Source organism: Pezoporus flaviventris, unplaced genomic scaffold (assembly GCF_033815535.1).
Source record: "Pezoporus flaviventris isolate CSIRO_AGI_PZ_B2104156 unplaced genomic scaffold, CSIRO_AGI_Pfla_v1 ptg000188l, whole genome shotgun sequence".
In the NCBI taxonomy this organism is placed as follows: Eukaryota; Metazoa; Chordata; class Aves; order Psittaciformes; family Psittacidae; genus Pezoporus; species Pezoporus flaviventris.
This window is the reverse complement of record NW_026892736.1, coordinates 2,721,404-2,741,904: the sequence shown is the minus strand read 5'-3', so window position 1 is coordinate 2,741,904 and position 20,501 is coordinate 2,721,404. Positions and strand designations below refer to the sequence as shown.

Sequence of the window (20,501 nt, the reverse complement as noted above, 5' to 3'; positions counted from 1 at the left end):
GCTTGGTGGGGTGGCTGCACAGGGCAAGGGAGCTCCCAGCAAGCAGGTTAGAAGCTGATGTGGGCTTATGAATGGGTAAATGACACCTTTGGGCAGAGCTTAAGGCAGTGTTGAGTCTTTAAACCATCCCTAAAGCTCAGGGGAAGGGGCAGAAGACATTGCAGAGCTCCTTGGGCTGCTATTGCCAGCTTTGGTTCACCTCCCAGCACTGCAGGGACTATCGTGTCCCCTTTCAAGTCTCCTACAGGCCCCAGATTCCCCCTGCAGATAACAGCAACAGGGATAAGAAATGTTTCATTGCCCACTCATGGCTTCTGTGACGTTGAGCGAGCTCCAAACCCCTTGGTGTGGTTCTGGCCCTTGATGCAATGTGTTTGCCCTTTGCAGCTGGCTGGTTGGCCACGAGGAGAGCAAGCAGAAGACAGATGTGCACTACAGGTCAATGGGAGGAGAGGGCAACTTCAACTGGAGGTTCGTCTTCCCCTTTGACTACCTCCCTGCTGAGCAGATGTGTTACATTGCCAAAAAGGTGAGTGGCCCTGGAGAGATGTTCCTGTCTTCTCATAGAGTGAAACGTGCTGCATGGTCCAAGACCTGCCCAGCTGCTGGAGCTGTGCAAGGCTCAGCATTGCCGTTGTGTTATTTGAAACACGGAGTCGTGGATTGATGGGGAAATGGGTCCACGTTTTGAATGCAACCTTTGTGGGGTCAGAATGAGAGGTGGCTTTGGGTCGAGACTGGAGACTGACCCCGCAATGAAAGACTCCTCTGAACTGGAGGCAGTTGAGGGCTGGTGCATGGGACTTCCAAGATGCCTACTCAACAGCAGGGTTACTCCAAAGGTGGAGGTGGCATCTATATGGGGATGGTGGGGTGTGCACCTCTGGTCTCCAGCATGGCATAATGGACATTGTGCTGTACAATGGCTTCACAGAAGGGCTAAAGAGGATGAAAGGAAGAAGTTCTTTACTATGAGGGTGGTGAGGTGCTGGAGCAGGTTGTTCAGGTGGTAAATGCCCCATCCCTGGCAGTGTTCAAGACTAGGTTGGACGAGGCCTTGAGTGGCATGGTTTAATGTGAGGTGTCCCTGCCCATGACAGGGGGTTGGAACTGGATGATCTTGGGGTCCTTTCCAACCCTAACTATTCCATGATTCTATGATTCAGGGTGAAGATGCTCTCGGTCTAAAAGAGAGCTGTATGCTCAGCTGGGGAGTTAAAAGTGGGTGTGATATTGACCCCTTCATTCCTACATCTGTAGCTTGCTATTGCTTGTGGTGTCCTTAGACAAGTTAGTGCATGTGATGATCAAATGTGGACTGGGAGTTGCACAGAGGGAAGGAAATGGGGATGGAGTTGGGTACATACATGGGACAACGCTGGTGAAAACTGTCTCTCGGGATGCTGTAGGGAAAGGAGATCTGTTCACTTACATTTCCTGCTCATCGTGTGGAGACGCAGAGGAGTATTTCTGTGTCTGTGTGGACAGCAGGGACAGTTTGTTCTGTGACACCTCCCTGCAAGCTCAGCCCCCTTCAGCCCCCTTCACTCTTCATCCCTTCTCCCTGCCTTGCTGCTGGGAACACGACCATGAACATTCAGCGTTCACTGAACACAGGGTGCCCAAAGACACCTCATTGCAGTGGCACCATCTGCAGCCACAAGCGGGCCCCCCCATCCCAGCTTGTTCTGTGGGGCCAGCAAGGTCCCAGCATGGCCTGGGCTGGAGCTGGGGTGTTTGCAGGGAAGATGCCGAGCAAATTCCCCATACCTGGAGCCAGACGATCCCTGCGAGCTTCCAACTGGCTGGCTGGGTAGTTAAAGTGATGGACAGGATCCGAGCTGGGCCCATTTCACGCTTCATGTTAAACAAATCAAAAGTACAGTGTGTACTACATTCAATTATCCCCCTTTGAAAAAGCAGAGACCCCCCTATAAACCGCTTCGGAAACTCCATCCCACTGTGCTGATATTGCTTCTCCTCCGACCACATGTCTGCCAACACTGTACCAGAAAATAAACAGCTTGTAAAAGCTCTCTGTAAAGGCAAAACTAATGAATGGGAAAGCCATGCTCTGTGTTTGTGGGACGCATTCCTTGCTGGCAATATTTGATCTCGCCATGTGCTGTTTGAACTCCAGGTTCATTACTGCTGCTGTAAAAGCCCATGCGCCCGACTTGAAACGCAGGCGAGGGAAAGTGGGGCTTAAATCAAACCGCTCCGATGGCAAAGGCTGAGCTGCTAAAAGCCACCTGCACCCGGTGGAGTTCCCTGCAGCAGCTCCCATTTGCTCTCCTTTGTTTGCTCCGCTCACTCCTCGCCCAGTGGAGCTCCCTTTAGCACTGCAGGAAAGGGTCACCCCAACCCAGGCTGCAGACACGCTCCCCAAAGAGTGAGGGTGCCCCTGGTTTAGGTGAGCAAGCTGCTCTAGTGGAAGGTGTCCCTGTCCATGGCAGGGGATGGAGCTGGAGGAGCTTTAAGGTCCCTTCACCCCAAACCATTCCATGATGATTCTGTGATTCTCTACCACCCCCTCCCAGCATTTATTCCTCCCTCTGTTCTCACTTCTTCTTGTGCCGCCTTTCTCCAGCAGCCATGGCCAAGTCAAGCCATGTCATTTGTGTGGCCACAGCACCCTTGTAGCTCCAAGTCCTCCAAGAAGACAGTCCTTAGGTTGCAAATCACAGTCAGTTTGGGGAAAGGGTCAATCCCCATTGCATGTTGGAGTGCTCTTCGTTCACAGGGGGAGCTGGGTACATCATGGGCTGCATGACACTGTGCGTTGACTTAAACAGGGGAAGAACAGGCGGGTCCAGGGCCCTGGTGAATGCAATGCTTTACTGCCAGCCAGCAGAGAGAAGAGCAGGGTTTAAACTTGAGATCCCCAGGTCTAAGCCTGGCAGGTGTTGATGTGCAGACAGCATTATCAGATGGTCATGGTCCAACCAGGGACCATCGCATGGGCACTTTGTAGGGGCAAAATGCATGACATTGCATTTGCAATGTTCAGCTTCAAGTGCCCGTTGCAGCCGTAGCTGGATGGAGCTGCCAAAGCTTCCTTCTGGCTGTCCTGAGGGGCAGAAAAAGCCTAACACCGGGTGTCTGAACAAATGCCATAATGAACATTCAGGGTAGGATTTCAATGGACAAGTTAAACACCAGTGGTGCTTGGACAGAGCTGGCAATAAACCACTAGGTTGGAGCTTCCAAGACCTGGCCGGGTTGTTCATATGATAGCATCTGAGAAGCGCTGCCTAAAATAAATTGCAAGAGATGAACATAATGAGTGTGAATGGGAGCTTTGTTGGCAACTGCAAATCCATGTCATGCCATGGCAGTGGCAGAAACCAGACCAAGGAACAGAGCTGTTGTCTTTGTGCTTGTTCCGCTGCTAAGACTATGGTGTTAGGTGTCAACAAGAAAATGAAGTAGTGATGCCAGCACACAAAATACTCTGGTTTGTGGAGACAGAGAGCTGTTGGAAGAGGACCCATCCCACTGCTGTAGAAGAACCTGCCTGCTTTATTCAGTGGGAAGGTTGGGGTGGTTGTGGTGAGGCTCTTCAAGGAGCTCTTACAATCATTCCATTTCTTCCACTTCGTGCTCTCAACTAAAGGGGCCCATCAGTGTTTCAAGCAGATGAATTGCAACCTATCAGGGCACAAACCCACACTGTCTTTGAGTTGGAGCCCTTTGGATAGCTGGCATTTGGCATGGTTAGGAGTAGGTGATTCTATAGGTTAACCCCTGGAATGTGGCAGTGAGATACCATAGTGATGCTTGCACATATCTCTTTGAATAACTGAGCCCCTCTTTCTGCAAGGTGCAGCTGAAGTCTCCAAGTTTGCTGGTTTGGGCATTGAATGTAACAGCAAACCTGACATGTGCAAGGGGTTTTTCTATAACTGATCAGCGGATGGCATCTCAGAAACCACAGAATGGTTTGGGTTGGAAAGAACCTTAAGATCATCCAGTTCCAACCCCTGCCATGGGCAGGGTCACCTCACACTAGACTATATTGCCCAAGGCTCTGTCCCACCTGCCTTGAATACTGCCAGGGATGGAGCATTCACCACTTCTGAATCATACTAGAGATAGGTCTTGGTATGAGAAAGAGGAACGTTTGGGGTCTTAAACCCACCTAGAGGGAAAAGTGTAAAGGCATTTAATGAGGGAAGACAAGGAGCTGTAACTCAGAGCTTGTTTTGTTCTGCTGCTGAGTGGAGAATAAATCCCCCCCTTCCTGGCACTGAGGCTTTCCCAGCTCCATCTGCTTCCATCTATCCTGGTTACCCTGTCTGCAGAGTCCTTCCAGTGTCCTGACATCTTCCTGGTGCTGACAGTTCTGAGCTGCAGCGGGCCGGGGTGGACGAGGCAATCTCTGTGCTCCGGTTGCTTTTAGTTTGAAATCTTGAGTATTAAGCACTGATTTTTTTGTTAGAAACAGTTCATATTTCATTAGATTGAAATATTCGTTCTCTTTGGGGTCAGAAAGCAAAAAGAAAAGGTTATTGTCTTTCAGTGCTGGACTTCTCCCTCTCCTGTGCCCTGTCCTTTATCCCTGTTTTCCTTGGTGACACCAGAAAGCAAAGTGAAACACAAAGTGTTCCTTTGCTTCCTCTTTTACCCAAAATGCAGTATTTTGAATGGGCTTTGAGTGTTTTTTTTTTCCAGAGGAAGGCAGAGTTGGACACGGCTGTCACCTACTCTGTATTTTAATGGCACTGCAGCAAGCAGACTATGCCTTCTGTAGTAGGACAGGGGCAGCAGTTGTGAGCTGGGATGCACCAGCAGCCTCTGATATTCAGGCAGGAGCTACTGCTGTGAACGTTGCTTTCCAACGGATGTATGGAAAGGGGTGAGCAAAGCCTGGCTCTGTCTAGAGCTGAAGGTGCAACAGCGTGGGTCATAAACTGGCCAGGACTGGGAGCCTGGAGCTTCCTGCTTGGCAATGGGATTGCCCAGAGGAGATGTGGCTGCCCCATCCCTGGCAGTGCTCAAGGCCAGGTTGGACACAGGGGCTTGGAGCAAGCTGCTCCAGTGGAAGGGGTCCCTGCCCATGGCAGGGGTTGGAACTGGAGGAGCTTTAAGGTCCCTTCCAGCCCAAACCATTCCATGATTCTATGTTCCTGGCAAAGCCTGATAAACTGCCAGAAGGAAGGCATGGGAGGCTGAGAAAATAGCATTGCAGTGAGTGATTCTAGGGGCTGAAATGAGACTGTGTGCCCCAAGGTGAATATTATGGGTATTTCACACTGAGTTGTGATGATGCCTGGAGTCTTTCTGTAGCTATTGCCAATGTGCCTGGATGTTCAGCATGTGCTGAACACTTGGGATCTGCCATCCTGATGATGGGAGGATGCAGAAAGCCAAGTGCCATGAGACCTGTGATGCCATTGTTGGAGTTAACAACCACAGGGAGGTCAAAGAGATGAGTTAGTGCAGTAGGAGTGCAATAATGAGTGCTATGGGCTGTCTGCTTGTAATGAGTACATGAAGTATCCCAACGGGATGAGGGTCAGAGGAGCAGTTTCTCAACAGTTCGAAGGAATGGCCCTGCAGGATTGTCCTGGCTCTGGCAGGATAAGAAGCTCTTCTTGGCCATCCTATGAAGGGGGTCTCCTGTATGGTTTGGGCTCCCCAGCTGCTGTGGGATGAGGGACCTTATGCTCTCCCACATGCCCATGGGATGGGACCAGCTTCCTTGGATGTGAACACGGTGGGGTCTCCCCACCTCCAAGTTCCTCCTTACTTTTGTATTCCATGGCATTCCAGAGGAAATGAGGTGCTGTCAGCACATCCTGGTGCTGTGAGCTTGTTTCTTCCCTGCCTCCCCTGCTGCATTATTCACACCCATAAAATACCCACCAGCCTCCCCTCTCCCCCCAGCCCTGCAAAGCAAACCCCCAAACAATAACTCAAGCCCTGTCCTTCCCATTCTCTGCTAAAGGCTGGGAAATTAATTCCTTGCCCTGGGCTGTTTTTACAGCGAACTCTTGTAGGTGGATTTAATCCTTAGGCCACTTTCACTGCCTGAAACGGACCCATAAACTTAGCTCAGCATCGAATTCCTCCTTCCCTGCCTGCCCTTCCAGCTCTGCCTGGTCCCCAGCTCCCCGGGCCTCCGAGGAGGGAACTTCACCACCAGCCAAACCACATGCACAGGGGTTTTCCACAGGGAAGGCCAACAAGTTCCACGTTGCCACCTGGAAAGGGCCGAATCCTGCCTGAGTCATCCTTCATCAGCCAGGGAGTCCCCAGCTAAGGGGTTGTTGCTCCAGGGGTAGCAGCGGTGCTGGGGAAGCCAGGGGATGCAGTGAGCATCTCCTTGGCCAAGGTATGGGGTTTGTTTGCTTGGAGTGCGGGCATGTCCTTCATAGTCACGTGGAATGGTTTGAGTTGAAGGGACCTTAAAGCTCCTCCAGCTCCAACCCCTGCCATGGGCAGGGACCCCTTCCACTAGAGCAGGTTGCTCCAAGCCCCATCCTGCTCCATCCGTTGCGGTGTTCAAGGCCTATGGCAGGGGTTTCGGACTGGAGGAGCTTTAAGGTCCCTTCCAACCCAAACCAGGCTGGGATTCAATGATAACCCGTGGTAGGATCATCAACCTGGCACAAGGTTCCAGGGTTTTTCTCCTCTGGATGACTAGCAACCCTTCTGCAGTGCAGGACCCAGCCATCACCACAAGCTCTTTCTCGTTTAAGCACTTTTAATTTAGAATGACTTATTACCTGGGAAATCTCCCCCCCTCTTTGCATAAACACACACTCTAATGCACTGCAATGGGCAGAGGGGGAGAGATGGAAGTTTCCATTGACTTGATTTTCTTTCTGTAGCTAAAATGCATAAATAAAACGCTCTGTTGCAAGAATGCTGGCACGTTGTCCCAGAGCAGGGCAGGGAATGGAGCTGGACTGAAATACAGCCACCCAGAGCGATCTCTTCAAGTGAACCCAGTCTCAAGAGGCTTTAAGTGCCCACAGCCTCAATGGGCTTTAAGTTCCCACAGTCTCTCTGCCTGGGTATTTATGTTCCTATGGAGTGTGACCCAGTCTTTCCCCCCCTGGTTTTTATTGACTATAGAATGAGTCCGGGTCCTGCAGCCACCTTGGTGAATTTATGGAGCTCCAAATGTGTGGTGGATAATGCTGCATTTCCTGGGTTTAATGAAACCTGCTCCATTTATGATGGTGCCATGTGGCAGGACCCATGGGGCACAGGGCACACCTCTGAGCTGTGCCAGGACACACGGGTCGTGCCTCTGCCTCCTCTTTGCAAGCCTTGGCTTGAGCCAGGAATAACAAGACCTTGGCTTTCTGTGACTCTCTCCTTCTGTCCTCACACCCCTTAGGCCCTAACTCTAAGGCATCTTGTGGCATCCCAAAGTGGTGTTAGATCCTGGTGGGAAATATCACTGCCTGCAGCCACAGAAATAGCAAGTTCTGGGGCAGTGACACGAATCCACCCTAGGTTACAATGATGGGAGCACAAGATCATGGTCACAGTGATGGGATTCAAACCTTCCTTTTGAGATACATCTGATTTAAATCCACGTTTAACTTTTAATCCCCCCTAACTGGCTTTTGAGGGATGTTGGTGTGACCGTCCCGAAGGCAGAGCATCTGCTTTGCTGTTCACCTACTCACTGTAGTAACCTGGCCACTGCAGTTGCAGACTTCTCATGGGTGCTTTGTAAATCATCTCCATCCCAGGAAGCAGAAAACGCTACCTCATCCCATTGCTGAACTCCCACATGGATGCTGTCTCCCAAGCAGTTAATACTACTACTACTACTAAAGAATAAGAATTCTTCATATATAATGATAATATATTATAATAATTCCTATATAATAATAATTCCTTAGTACTGTGGCAGGGTTGCAGAAGGGATGGATGTGTGATGGCTCCTGCACTGCGCAAGGGCCAGGTCAATGATGACAATCAGAGGGGATGCTCATGGTGTAATTTGCATTCGAGGTGCTTTGCCAATAGGCTCGTGGAGCTGCTCCAAAACCTTTCCATGGGCTGCCACAGCAGCTCTGGTGGCAGGGATGATAGACAAACAATTGCCCATTTAACAGGAATGAGAAGGATATAGAGACAGTGACAGATCTCACAGGGTGAGGACTGAAATCAGGTGTCACAGTGCCACTGCTTCATCCGTTGCACCAGAGTCATGACTCTCCTGTGCTCTGAATCGCTCCTTTCTTGAACTTAGATGTGGTAGGAACTATAACAAGTGTGTGTAGCTTGGCAGCACCCAGGTAATGCTAACAGCAGATTAACTGGGATGTCATGTCCAGCTCCAGCATTCACCTGTCCTGAGGGTGAAAACCTGGGGGATGTGCAGAAAAGATGAACAAAGTCATTTGAGCACTGAGGAACCATAGGACCATGGAATGGTTTGGGTTGGAAGGAAGCTTAAAGCACATCCAGCTCCAACCCCTGCCACGGGCAGGGACCCCTTCCACTAGAGCAGCTTGCTCCAAGCCCCTGTGTCCAACCTGGCCTTGAAAGCCTTGCTCTCTTTTGTTATGTATTCATGTTTAGTAGCTAAACTTGGAACCACAGGTACTACAAGTAGTAGAGGTGTTTGTTGGGCTGGAGTTGGCCAACTGTGCACAAACCACTTACAACAGACCTGACAGTGATCACACCAGAGATGGATCCGGACTTGTGTAGGGCTCTGGCTGGCAGAGCTGGGCTGAGAGATGGGCAGGAGGGGAAGGGATGTGTTTGAATTGCTTACTACAAGTGCTAATTTGAGTGTTCTTCCTATATTTCCCAGAGGAAGGTGAAGTTGGGCAGCGTTATCACTCAACACCCATTGCTGTCTTTACCTTAGAGTCACCCTTATCTGATACGATGCTCTCACTCTGAAAACTCCTATTTGCAAGCTCATGGTGCCTGTTTGCCCAAGTATTGTCACTATATTAAGGCACAAATTGATGCCCACTCACCTCCAGAAGCATCTTGGGTTTTCCACTGAGCAGCCTTGTCCAAGAACTGGCCAGAGCCCCCCGCCTTGTCCCCCCGTGTGGCTCTGGCCCTGCAGAAACATAGCAGGACACATGAGAGCATTATCCCACAGGACTTCTACTGCTGTGGGATGGGAATAACCGGGCTCTGCCCACTTCTATTTATGAGCCTTTTGTTTGTCCTTGTTTTCTTGTCTGGTGTGATTTTAGGAGCACTTCTGGAGCTTGGACAAGACAGAAAACAAGATTCCACCACAGCTCATCTTCCAGATCTGGGACAACGACAAGTTCTCTTTTGATGACTATTTGGGTAAGTTGGGAGAATTTTTTGTCTCCATCCCCATTGATGCAGACAGGGATGAAGTAATTATGGAGTTCTCTCCGGATATGAAGGAAGTGTAAGTGGAAGACCAGTTTAAGCCCCTGAAGAGGATTCAGTGTTGGGATGCATTCAGGACTGATGATAAGTGGTTTGTATTAGGCAGATTTCCAGTCTCAGCCTGCAGCGGCTTGTTCCTGGGCTGACATAATGTTGAGAGCATCACTGAATCCAACAGAGGCATCACCTTCCAGGAACACCCTCATTCTCCATGACTTGTCTGAATGTGTGCGGAAATGGGCTCAAGAGGGCTACATGTATGTGGGCTGAGGCCATTGACCTGATTTGAGGATCATTGACCTGGATGTTCAGACATGAACACAACTCAGTCCAACGCTTGCCTCTTTCAGTGCTGGTAAACTTAAGAGATCTAGGTTTAGGTCAAGGAGAGGAGAAACCAAACCCCTCTAATAGCAAGAACATAGAGCCATGCAGCACATTATCTGTGTGGAACCTGCAGGATCCTGAATATGAGTGGGTTTTGGTTGGATCTTGTTCTACCATTCTTTTTGCCACTGAAATCCTTCAAACATCAAAGGCTTCACAGAGGAAGGAAGTGATCACGGTCCTTTCAAATCCTGTCCTTGGTGAATTACCTGGGCTGAGCACTGAAATAACCTCTCCAAGGTGTGTTTCCCATTCTGGCTCTGACATAGAACCACAGAATGGTTTGGGTTGAAGGGACCTTAAAGTTCCTCCAGTCCCACAGGCAGGGACCCTTTCCACTGGAGCAGCTTGCTCCAAGCCCCTGGGTCCAACCTGGCCTTGAGCACTGCCAGGGATGGGGCAGCCACAGCTTCTCTGGGCACCCTGTGCCAGGGCCTCAGCACCCTCACAGGGAAGAGCTTCTGCCTAAGAGCTCAGCTCAGTCTCCCCTCGGGCAGGTTCAAGCCATTCCCCTTGGCCTGGCCCTACAGGCCCTTGTCCAAAGCCCCTCTCCAGGTTTCCTGCAGCCCCTTCAGGCACTGGAGCTGCTCTCAGGTCTCCCCTTAAGGAACCTTCTCTTCTCCAGGCTGAACAAGCCCAGCTTGCCATGGAAATGCCAAGTGCTCAATTCCTAGGAATAGGCACTGGCTAGAACTAACCCTATGCTTGGAAATAGAGCCACACTTAATCCTTCTCTCCCTCTTGCTATGTGGGCATCTTCCCAAGCTCCCTGAGGTCAGGAGGGTGCCACAGGGAATAGTTCTTTTGGGAAGGAATCCACATTTTAAGGACTCGTTGCACCGAGATGTCTACCCAGTAACATTGCTCCTTGCAGGCTCCATTCAGATGGATCTCAACAGGATGCCCAAACCTGCCAAGACTGCTGAGAAGTGCTCCTTGGACCTAGTAGATGACACCTGGCCTTCAAGCCGCTTTGTGTCGCTCTTTGAGCAGAAAACAGTCAAGGGATGGTGGCCCTGTGTTGCTGAGCAGGATCAGAAGAAGATCCTGGCGGTAAGGTGGCCTCTTGACATGTTCTCCTAGGGGCACTCACTCAAAGCATTGAAAAGGGATGCAGCCAGGCCAAGCACGTGCAGGATGCCACGGCCAGGGCAAGAAACACAGTGATGGGCTGCACCTTTTACAGACTGGACCAGCTTTTGCCACTTGGATGTTCTCCAGGACTTGTCCTGCACCGTGCAAACGCATCAGAAGAAATGATTTCTTCTGTGGGTTTTTTGCTGTGGCTTTTGGAACTTGCCACCTAATTTGACTCTGTACCTCGTCTGTTCTTAATGATATTGTGTTGTGACATGTAGCATGGAAAGGTTCCAGCTAGCAAGCTGATCTATTTAAGTGCAAGTATCTGGGCTCCCGTTCAAGTCTTTGGCAAGTGTTCAATGCAGGTAAGGGGGTCCAGGCAGTGAGTTCAGTCATTCAACATAAGATCATGGACTTGGTTACATGAACTTGGGTGTTGGTGACATTTGAGATGTCCTGGAGCATCTGAGAATGTTGTAGTGAGCAGTGGAGGATCTGTATGAAATCTGCTTTACTGGGCTCCTCGTGGTCCTCGTCGGTAGTGGTTGGGTTATGCTCAAGGCAGTTTTTCTTTCTCCAGTGAGTGTTTTGCATCGTACTTTGGTCATTTCTCACCTCTCCCTTTTCTTCCTGGTTTGGTTTCATTCATGAGTTTGGTTTTTGTTTAACCCACACAGGGCAAATTGGAAATGACTTTGGAAATCGTGGCAGAACAAGAGCACGAGGAGCGGCCGGCTGGCATGGGTCGGGATGAGCCGAATATGAACCCCAAGCTGGAGGACCCCAAGTAAGAGCAGCTTGAATGGAAAAGTAACCACCAGGGCTCAGAGTTCCCAAGGAGCAATTGAAAACCTGGGTTCCCAGTTTGGAGTCTGCAATGGGTTTGCTCCTGTGTAGGCTCCAATGCTGAGCTGGTGATGCTCAGACTGTGAGCTGAGACCATCCAGGGTGGCTGGGAGTGGAGATTTGACATAGTCCACCCAAAGGGATCCCAGACTGGTTTGGGTTGGAAGGGACCTTAAAGCTCCTCCAGTTCCAACCCCTGCCATGGGCAGGGACCCCTTCCACTGGAGCAGCTTGCTCCAAGCCCCCGTGTCCAGCCTGGCCTTGGATGTGGGTTTGCAGGATGAGCAGCCAGCACGTTACAACAGGTCATGCTCATGGGGTTGGGGGTCCAGGAGGGTGAAACCACTGTGAGGCTCGGAAGTGACCTCAACTTCATTTGGTTCCAGGCGCCCAGAAACCTCCTTCCTCTGGTTCACCTCCCCATACAAGACCCTGAAGTACATCCTGTGGCGGCGGTACAAGTGGGTGGTTATCCTGGCCATCGTGCTCTTCATCTTGCTGCTCTTCCTGGGAATCTTCGTCTACGCCTTCCCGGTACGATACGGGTGGGAGAGGACAGGGGGGGTGACCAAGGTTGGCTCTGTGGTGACAGAGATGGTCCCAGCGCAGGTGGCTGCAAAGTGCCATGGTGGTCTCTGATGGACAACGTGATGGGTCAGAAGGAGAGTTTGTGTTCTGGGCTCTGCTGCAGACTCACTGCAAGGTGCTAACCTCTTGTGCCCGTGTTTCAATTCATGTGTAACGATGCTGAGGTTTAATTGATGGTCTTCAATGAGGTTCCAGCAGCTGATAGTGGAGGTGCTGCAGGTTGGTGGGAAAATCCCTGACAAACACACAGCCTAGTTAAGAATGAAGCAAATTCCTCATTAGAATCATAGAATCCCAGATGGTTTGGGTTGAAGGGACCTTAAAGCTCCTCCAGCTCCACCCCCTGCCACGGGCAGGGACCCCTTCCATAGAGCAGCTTGCTCCAAGCCCCTGTGTCCAACCTGGCCTTGAGCACTGCCAGGGATGGGGCAGCCACAGCTTCTCTGGGCACCCTGTGCCAGCGCCTCAGCACCCTCCCAGGGAAGAGCTTCTGCCTAAGAGCTCAGCTCAGTCTCCCCTTGGGCAGGTTCAAGCCGTTCCCCTTGGCCTGGCCCTCTAGGCTCTTGTCCAAAGCCCTCTGCAGGTTTCCTGTAGCCCCTTTGGATATTGCATTTTCAGGTTTCATTGCTATTATTATGCATTAGGAATGAAACTGAGCATTTGACAGGGCTGAGCAGTGGCAAACCCCACATTGGTCTGTAAGAGCTTAAAGATGCAGGTTTAAAGATCTTAAAGTCTGTAGATGTTGGGGCAACCCCGTCTCTCACTCTCAAGGCTTGGAGCACATTGCACCAATGCAATGTCTGAAACAAGGGGAAGAGTTTTCACCTCATTCATCACTAAAGTGGCTTTTTCTTGCCTTGCTGAAACTGGCAAACCGAAATAGATAAATAACAGAGCCCTTTGCCTTCCACTTTGGCCATGGATGGGGGTTTGTATCCTCCTCTGTTTCAACCACAATGGAATAATTCATGCTGGCTCTTGGATGCCATTTCCCCTCCTCTCAGACTGATAAGAAAAACAACCCGTTTCTCTCCTTCCAGCACTTAACAAATTCTCCTCCTTGTTTAGGATTTCTTTATGTGTATATATATATATATGTATATATATCTAAAGGAGCTCATTGGGGTACTTTATAACTTCATGTGAGAGAACGTGGCTGCCTCTTGCAGATGCCTTTGTGCGCTTGCAATGTGCAAGCAAAGAGCGAGGTGTGGAATTTCTGCTCACCATCATAATCACTTTCAGATGATCTGAAGTCGTGTATGTTCTGTTGTTCCCATTGAGAAAATAGGGGTTGGGATTAGATCAAGGCTTTCCCTACCTCTGTATCCTTGTATCCATGGGGAAAGCTGGGGTAATTCTACTGGAGAAATGGGTTTTGGAGGTGCTAAAGAGTACAAAGGAGGAAACAATTGTGCGTGCACTGTGCTTGGAGCCATTCCTAGAGACTCCCTCCATGTCAAGTGGCAGAAACCAAGCCTTTTTGACCCAGAACTCAGTGTTTCCCTGCAGATGCAAGTGGCTTTGCAGCCATTCCAGTGGGATCATATAAAACCAACGTCAAGAGGAGAAAACTTTGCAAACTCTGCATACTGATTTACACTCATTATCGCTTGGGAAGGGTCCCTCTTTCCAGCTCACTGTTGCTGTATTCAGTTTCAGTTTGGTCGGGTCAGGTTTTAGTTGTGTTTTGACAAAGTCAGGCCGTGCTTCATGGAATTTCCCTGCGTTTATGTCTATTTGGCTGCTTCCCCTGGATTTTTGAGGTCACTGGTTCTGCATCGACTTGGAGATTTGGTTCCTTTCCTGCTCCATCAGGCGCTAAGTTCAGCTGTCGCGCTGGTGATGGTTTGCTATGAGGATGCCCCTGGCATCCTGACCTTTGGCAGGGCTCGCTGTCACATCCCTGATTAAATGCATGGAAAACCAAGCCCTCCTCACTTCTGTTCTGATCTGTGTTGTGGGAGCACCATCAGGTCCTGTTCAAAGTAAGGACCTCGCTGCTTTTGACACTGTAGATGTAATCCTGCCACTTTACGTGCAGTTTTGAGGTCCCACACTGCAGGTAGAGGGTTCTGTGTGTGTGTCCTGCCCCTCTCATCCTGGCAAAGGGGTGGGTGATGGGAGGGAAACCTCAAGGGAATCCTGTTAGGACACGTGGACCATCAGTATGAGCAGGCAGAGGGCAAGGAACAGGGATACAGGGATGCTAAGGGGCATATACAGAAGTGGAGTTACTCTTCTCCTGCTTCTATTGCCCTTTTTGCTGTGGCCTTGCATGAAGAGCTCTTCCACAGCTTTCTGCTTGTTGGGACCTTCACTAGCACCTCCACGGTCATTCCTGCACATTGAATCCCTGTTGCAGATTGAATCCCTGTTGCACATTGAATCCCTGCCTGCAGATTGAATCCCTGCCTGCAGATTGAATCCCTGCCTGCAGATTGAATCCCTGCTGCAGATTGAATCCCTGCTGCAGATTGAATCCCTGCTGCAGATTGAATCCCTGTTGCAGATTGAATCCCTGCCTGCAGATTGAATCCCTGCTGCAGATTGAATCCCTGCTGCAGATTGAATCCCTGCTGCAGATTGAATCCCTGCTGCAGATTGAATCCCTGCTGCAGATTGAATCCCTGCTGCAGATTGAATCCCTGCCTGCAGATTGAATCCCTGCTGCAGATTGAATCCCTGCTGCAGATTGAATCCCTGCTGCACATTGAATCCCTGCTGCAGATTGAATCCCTGCTGCAGATTGAATCCCTGCTGCAGATTGAATCCCTGTTGCACATTGAATCCCTGCTGCACACTGAATCCCTTCCTGCAGATTGAATCCCTGTTGCACATTGAATCCCTGCTGCAGATTGAATCCCTGCTGCAGATTGAATCCCTGCTGCAGATTGAATCCCTGTTGCAGATTGAATCCCTGCCTGCAGATTGAATCCCTGCTGCAGATTGAATCCCTGCTGCAGATTGAATCCCTGCTGTACATTGAATCCCTGCTGCAGATTGAATCCCTGCTGCAGATTGAATCCCTGCTGTACATTGAATCCCTGCTGTACATTGAATCCCTGCTGCACATTGAATCCCTGCTGTACATTGAATCCCTGCCTGCAGATTGAATCCCTGTTGCAGATTGAATCCCTGCTGTACATTGAATCCCTGCTGCAGATTGAATCCCTGCTGCAGATCAAATCCCTCCCTGCCTACAGCCTCTCCTCCTTGGACCACTGTGTCCCAAATCTGGCTCCAAATCTTGTCCTGTTGGGACTCTGCCTGAAGACACCGTCAGCTAAGCTAACCCTGGATAGGTCACCTCCATCCCAAGCAGATGGGATCTCCCCTGAACACAAACACAGGGCATTTTCGTTGGCTCTTAGTATGAAAATGGGATTTTCTTCTTATTCATTCCTATTCCCCATGCAGTGCTGAAAGCTTCCAACCACAGTCCCAGCTTTGTGGTCAGGGCGTAAGAGCAAATGTCCCATTTGGAAGTTGTGTGCTTCCACCCGGAATGGCAAAGGGCTGCTGTGGTTCTCCAAACCACCTATTCCCTTCAAAAGCTCAGGCTTTTCAGTGCATGATGGAGCTGATGCCTTGGTCTTGCTCAAATACCCATCAAGAGATGCTTTACACCCCAGGGGAGTACTTCCTAAAGGCTGTATTCCAGGTTATTCCGCAAATAGCCTTTACATGGAACTAGAAACCTCTGAAGATGTGGTGCCTTTGGGCTTCTGCTGTCCTCAGGACACGGAGTACGTGTGCTGGATCATGGGCTGGAATAAAGATCTTCCCATTCCTCATCCCAGCTCCTCCCCAAAGCCTCTTTCCCAGGGGAGCTTTGTGCAAGCAGCAGTTGTTTTCCAGGCAGGGAATGTGCATTGGCTGCGTTGGTGGGATCCAGAAGGAGCAGGGGGAGACCTGCAGGAGTGGGGAAGGGTCTGGGAGGGCTTTGGGAGGAAGAGGAGGTGATCAGGATCCGTGGGGAGCTGGGAGTACAACGGTATGGGAAACTCAGGCACAAGTCCATAAGAAATCAGTCATCATTAGCACAACTGTTTACAGAGCAACTCCCTTGAGTGGCTGAGAGGCCATTTCCAACTGGAAAAACCTTTGGGTTTGGGTGGAAAACTGCTTGGTATTGCAAATTCCCGTTAAAAAAGTTGTCTGCTTCTGTGAAAAATGGGAAAAAATGACGAAAATTGGATATTCTGAGGTTCCTCATAGTTTCACTTGGGCTCTTCCACCCAGTCTTAGTGTCAGGTTACTCCTGGTCTGCTTTGCAGAGTGGCTGTCATTCTGGTCTACACAATCTAGGACTCTGGGAGCAGTGATCCCTGGGTATTTCCTATATGATTTCCTTATCCTTAGGTTTAACTGGAGCTCAGAACACTCCTTAACCAACAGATGAACGTCGAATGAGCTCCAGTAGCTGGATGATGAAGTGAGGGGAACTCTTCCAGTGGAAAGAGGATGCTAATTTGGCAGATGAAGGTTAATGAACCATTGGAACAATGTGCTGAAGGCTGTGGTTAATTCATTGTTGCTTGAGGCATCCATGGATGGAGATTGAATGTCCTCCTCCAAGATATGGTCCAATTCCACCCCATGCTCCTGCTCCGCAGTGCTCATTTATGGCGCACTGCAGGCTTTTTGGGAAGGGCCAATGGATTTGATGGACCTTTCATCCATCATTGCTATAGCTCAGAAAAGCTTTGCCTTCTGCTCTGGGGATGGTTGAGTCAAAGCCTTGGGCTGCACAAGGTCAGAAGAAAAGGTTGTAAAACTCCTGGGTTTGGAATCATGGAACCATGGAATGGTTTGGGTTGAAGGGAGCTTAAAGCTCCTCCAGCTCCAACCCCTGCCACGGGCAGGGACCCCTTCCACTGGAGCAGCTTGCTCCAAGCCCCTGTGTCCAACCTGGCCTTGAGCACTGCCAGGGATGGGGCAGCCACAGCTTCTCTGGGCACCCTGTGCCAGCGCCTCAGCACCCTCCCAGGGGTGAGCTTGTCCTGATATCCCACCTAAATCTGCCCTCGTTGAGCAGTTTCTGCCTCTGTAACATGCAGGGAATACAACAGCAAAGTCTTGTCCCCAGAGCAGTGCTTACTGTAAGGATGTCGGTGGCTGTGACCACAGGGATAGGTACTGCTCCTTCCCGCTGGAGCCAGCTCTGCCTTGCAGCACCATTCACGTGTTTACTGCCTTTGAAAGCTCTGTTTGCGTTCTGCAAGCCCAGCCCTGCTTCCATTGCCATCAGTTCCACCGACAGTCCTTGCCCTGTGCTGATGGATAATCCTGCTTGGCTTTCATAGAATCATAGAATCATAGAATCATTAGGGTTGGAAAGAACCTTAAGATCATCCAGTTCCAACCCCCCTGCCATGGCCAGGGACACCTCACACTAAACCATGGCACCCAAGGCTCTGTCCAACCTGGCCTTGAACACTGCCAGGGATGGAGCATTCACAACCTCCCTGGGCAACCCATTCCAGTGCCTCACCACCCTCACAGGAAAGAATTTCCTCCTTAGATCCAATCTAAACTTCCCCTGTTTAAGTCTGAACCCGTTACCCCTTGTCCTGTCACTGCAGTCCCTAATGAAGAGTCCCTCCCCACCATCCCTATAGGCCCCCTTCAGATACTGGAAGCTGCTCTGAGGTCTCCACGCAGCTTCTCTTCTCCAGGCTGAACAGCCCCAACTTTCTCAGCCTGTCTTCATACAGGAGGTGCTCCAGCCCCTGATCATCCTCGTGGCCTCCTCTGGACTTGTTCCAACAGTTCCATGTCCTTCAGCACATTGTTAACACAGAGCCCAAGCTGGACACAAACTTGCTGCCCTCCATTATACCACCAGTGACAGCATCCAACGAGGAGTGCTTTGGTGGATAGGCTCTGCGATACAAATGGATGGATAATGAATTTGAAGGTTATGTGTCACCGGAGGCCTTTTTAATGCCTTCTGGTACAGTGCCCTAACGCTGCTTGCTTGATTTATGGCGTTACTAGAAGTCCTCATTGGCAAACTGCCTCCTCATTTGCTGCACGTTGTAATTTATCAAGATGCCTATGGTCAGGCTTGACTTTAGTTGTGTTTTGGGGGCTTTTTCCCTTCTGTTTCCCCCCTGTTCCTCCAAAGATCTTGTGGGTAACAAGCACGATGTGCTGTTTCCAAAGCTGTTTTGCTTTCAAGTGACAGGGTGCTAGAACATCCTGTACCAATTAAACTCAGTGTGCTGAGGAGGGACTTCCAAACTGGCTGGGTTGTGCTTGTGGGGCTTTGAATCAGAGCTGCTTCAAATAGAGCTCTTTCCAAATGACCTAAGCAGGAGGCTTTGTATTTCATTGTGGTCTTGATAAGCAGAGTTTACACAGCTTATTCTTTATCCCAGGGCTGTCATCTCCTCTCAAGGAAGGAATTGCAGGTCCCATAGGCTAAAATGCTGCGACACCTCATTTTCCATGAGCCCCATCGTTCACTGGGCACTAACAGAGACAGTAGATTGCAGAACACAGGCACAGCAAGGTCTTGCTGCGGGGCCTGCTCTGAGGAACAAACCCCACACCCAATGCTGCTGCAGAAGGAGGTGCTTGAGGCACTGAGGGATGCAGGCAAGGCAGAGAGCAAGGGTTCAGCAATAGGTTTGCTGTTCTTGGTTGCCTGCTTTGGAGATAGTCCATGGACCTGCGGGCTGGGGCTGTACTGCTCCAGGATGGGGCAGGGATTGAGAACCATCCTCTTGTTGTTCCGACCCAGCTGGTGGGATCCTGGGTGCAGGATTTGGCTCGTGGGAAGCAGCACCCTGCAGAGAACATCTTTGCTTTGGACAAGGGCCTGTAGGGGCAGGCCAGGGGGAATGGCTTGAACCTGCCCGAGGGGAGACTGAGATGAGCTCTCAGGCAGAAGCTCTTCCCTGGGAGGGTGCTGAGGCGCTGGCACAGGGTGCCCAGAGAAGCTGTGGCTGCCCCATCCCTGGCAGTGCTCAAGGCCAGGTTGGACACAGGGGCTTGGAGCAAGCTGCTCCAGTGGAAGGGGTCCGTGCCCGTGGCAGGGGTTGGAGCTGGAGGAGCTTTAAGGTCCTTTCAACACAAACCAGTCTATGATTCTATTCTATGAGGTTACCCATTTTGGGGTGATTGTGGGGAGATGGAGCCATAAGGATGTGAGGCCAGGGCTTGGATAGAGAACCTTGGGGTTTGGGGGAGCTGCACAAGGAGACATTGGAGGCAAAGGGGCACCAGGAACAGCACAGCAAAGAGCTGGGTGTTGTCTCCTCACCTGTGCGCTCAGTGGGATGGAGCTGATGGGGAGGTGCCACATTCCTTATGGGGGGATGAAGAGGGGGGAATTTATCTTCAAAACTTGTGGAAGGAGCAAAGAAACCCCAGGAGTGACTCCTGGTGCTTGCTGCTTGGGGCTTGTGACTGGAAGCCTCTGGTAGAAGAAGGCAAGACCTGTTTTCTGCCATGTATTACCCTTTTTACCATCCTTGCTCATAGGAATGCACTGCTGCTTGCTTGTCTCTGGGCTGGGAGCTCGGCAGCACTCCTGCCCTGAAGGCAGCTCCATCTGCACTTCTGTGCTCCCAAAGATGCTTTAACCTCCACAGCCGCCCTGCTGTACCTGCTGCAGCTCAGTTCTCTCCCTTGTTCTTCCATCCCTGCAGAACTATGCTGCTATGAAACTGGTGAAGCCTTTCAACTGAAGCTGTGCTGGGAAGAGCCTGGACGGTCCGGTGCCTGCCTGGGGGCTCTGGAAGGACTCCGTGGCTCTGCATTGGATCCCATCTGCAGGTGGAGGTGGAGAAGGAACAGCTTCACTCATGCCCTAAGCTGCTGCCCAAATGAAGATCCCACTGACGCTGGTGCAACACGAGGAATCCCACCCCCAGCACCCGTCTCGGAAGCGCATCCCAACCATACCTACCCTCAAACGCCTCTTGTTTTCCTTCCGTGTCTGTCCTCTCTTTGGGGTTGTTTTTGGTTAAGCAGAACTGAAGGGGGTGGGGGACAAAAGGGCCTTTTCACGTGCAGCCTGCATGGAGCCGTGTTACAGAGCTTAGAGGAGGTGCGGGCTGCTGGTGTGGGCAGCACGTGCAAGCCAGACCCTCTCAACCTCTGAGCACGCTTCTCTTCTCCTTCCCCATGCACTGTGTAGTGCCTGGTTTATGGATGTGTGAAGCCTACTGAAGACAAGATGTGCTGCACGGCCTGAAAGCCTGGGCTGCCACGTTGCCTTTCCAAAG

The 20,501-nt window shown here is 50.7% G+C and overlaps 1 protein-coding gene across 1 annotated transcript in view; it reads left to right on the top strand.

The window, feature by feature from the left end:
• DYSF (dysferlin) overlaps positions 1 to 20,213 on the top strand; it is an 87,793-nt gene extending 67,580 nt beyond the window's left edge. The window contains 6 exon segments of the mRNA XM_061441091.1: positions 388 to 529; positions 9,189 to 9,288; positions 10,619 to 10,797; positions 11,502 to 11,611; positions 12,057 to 12,204; positions 19,923 to 20,213. Of these exon segments, the coding sequence (XP_061297075.1) occupies positions 388 to 529; positions 9,189 to 9,288; positions 10,619 to 10,797; positions 11,502 to 11,611; positions 12,057 to 12,204; positions 19,923 to 19,961 (718 nt within the window). The 3' untranslated portion in view covers positions 19,962 to 20,213.
• The last annotated feature ends 288 nt before the right edge of the window (positions 20,214 to 20,501 follow it).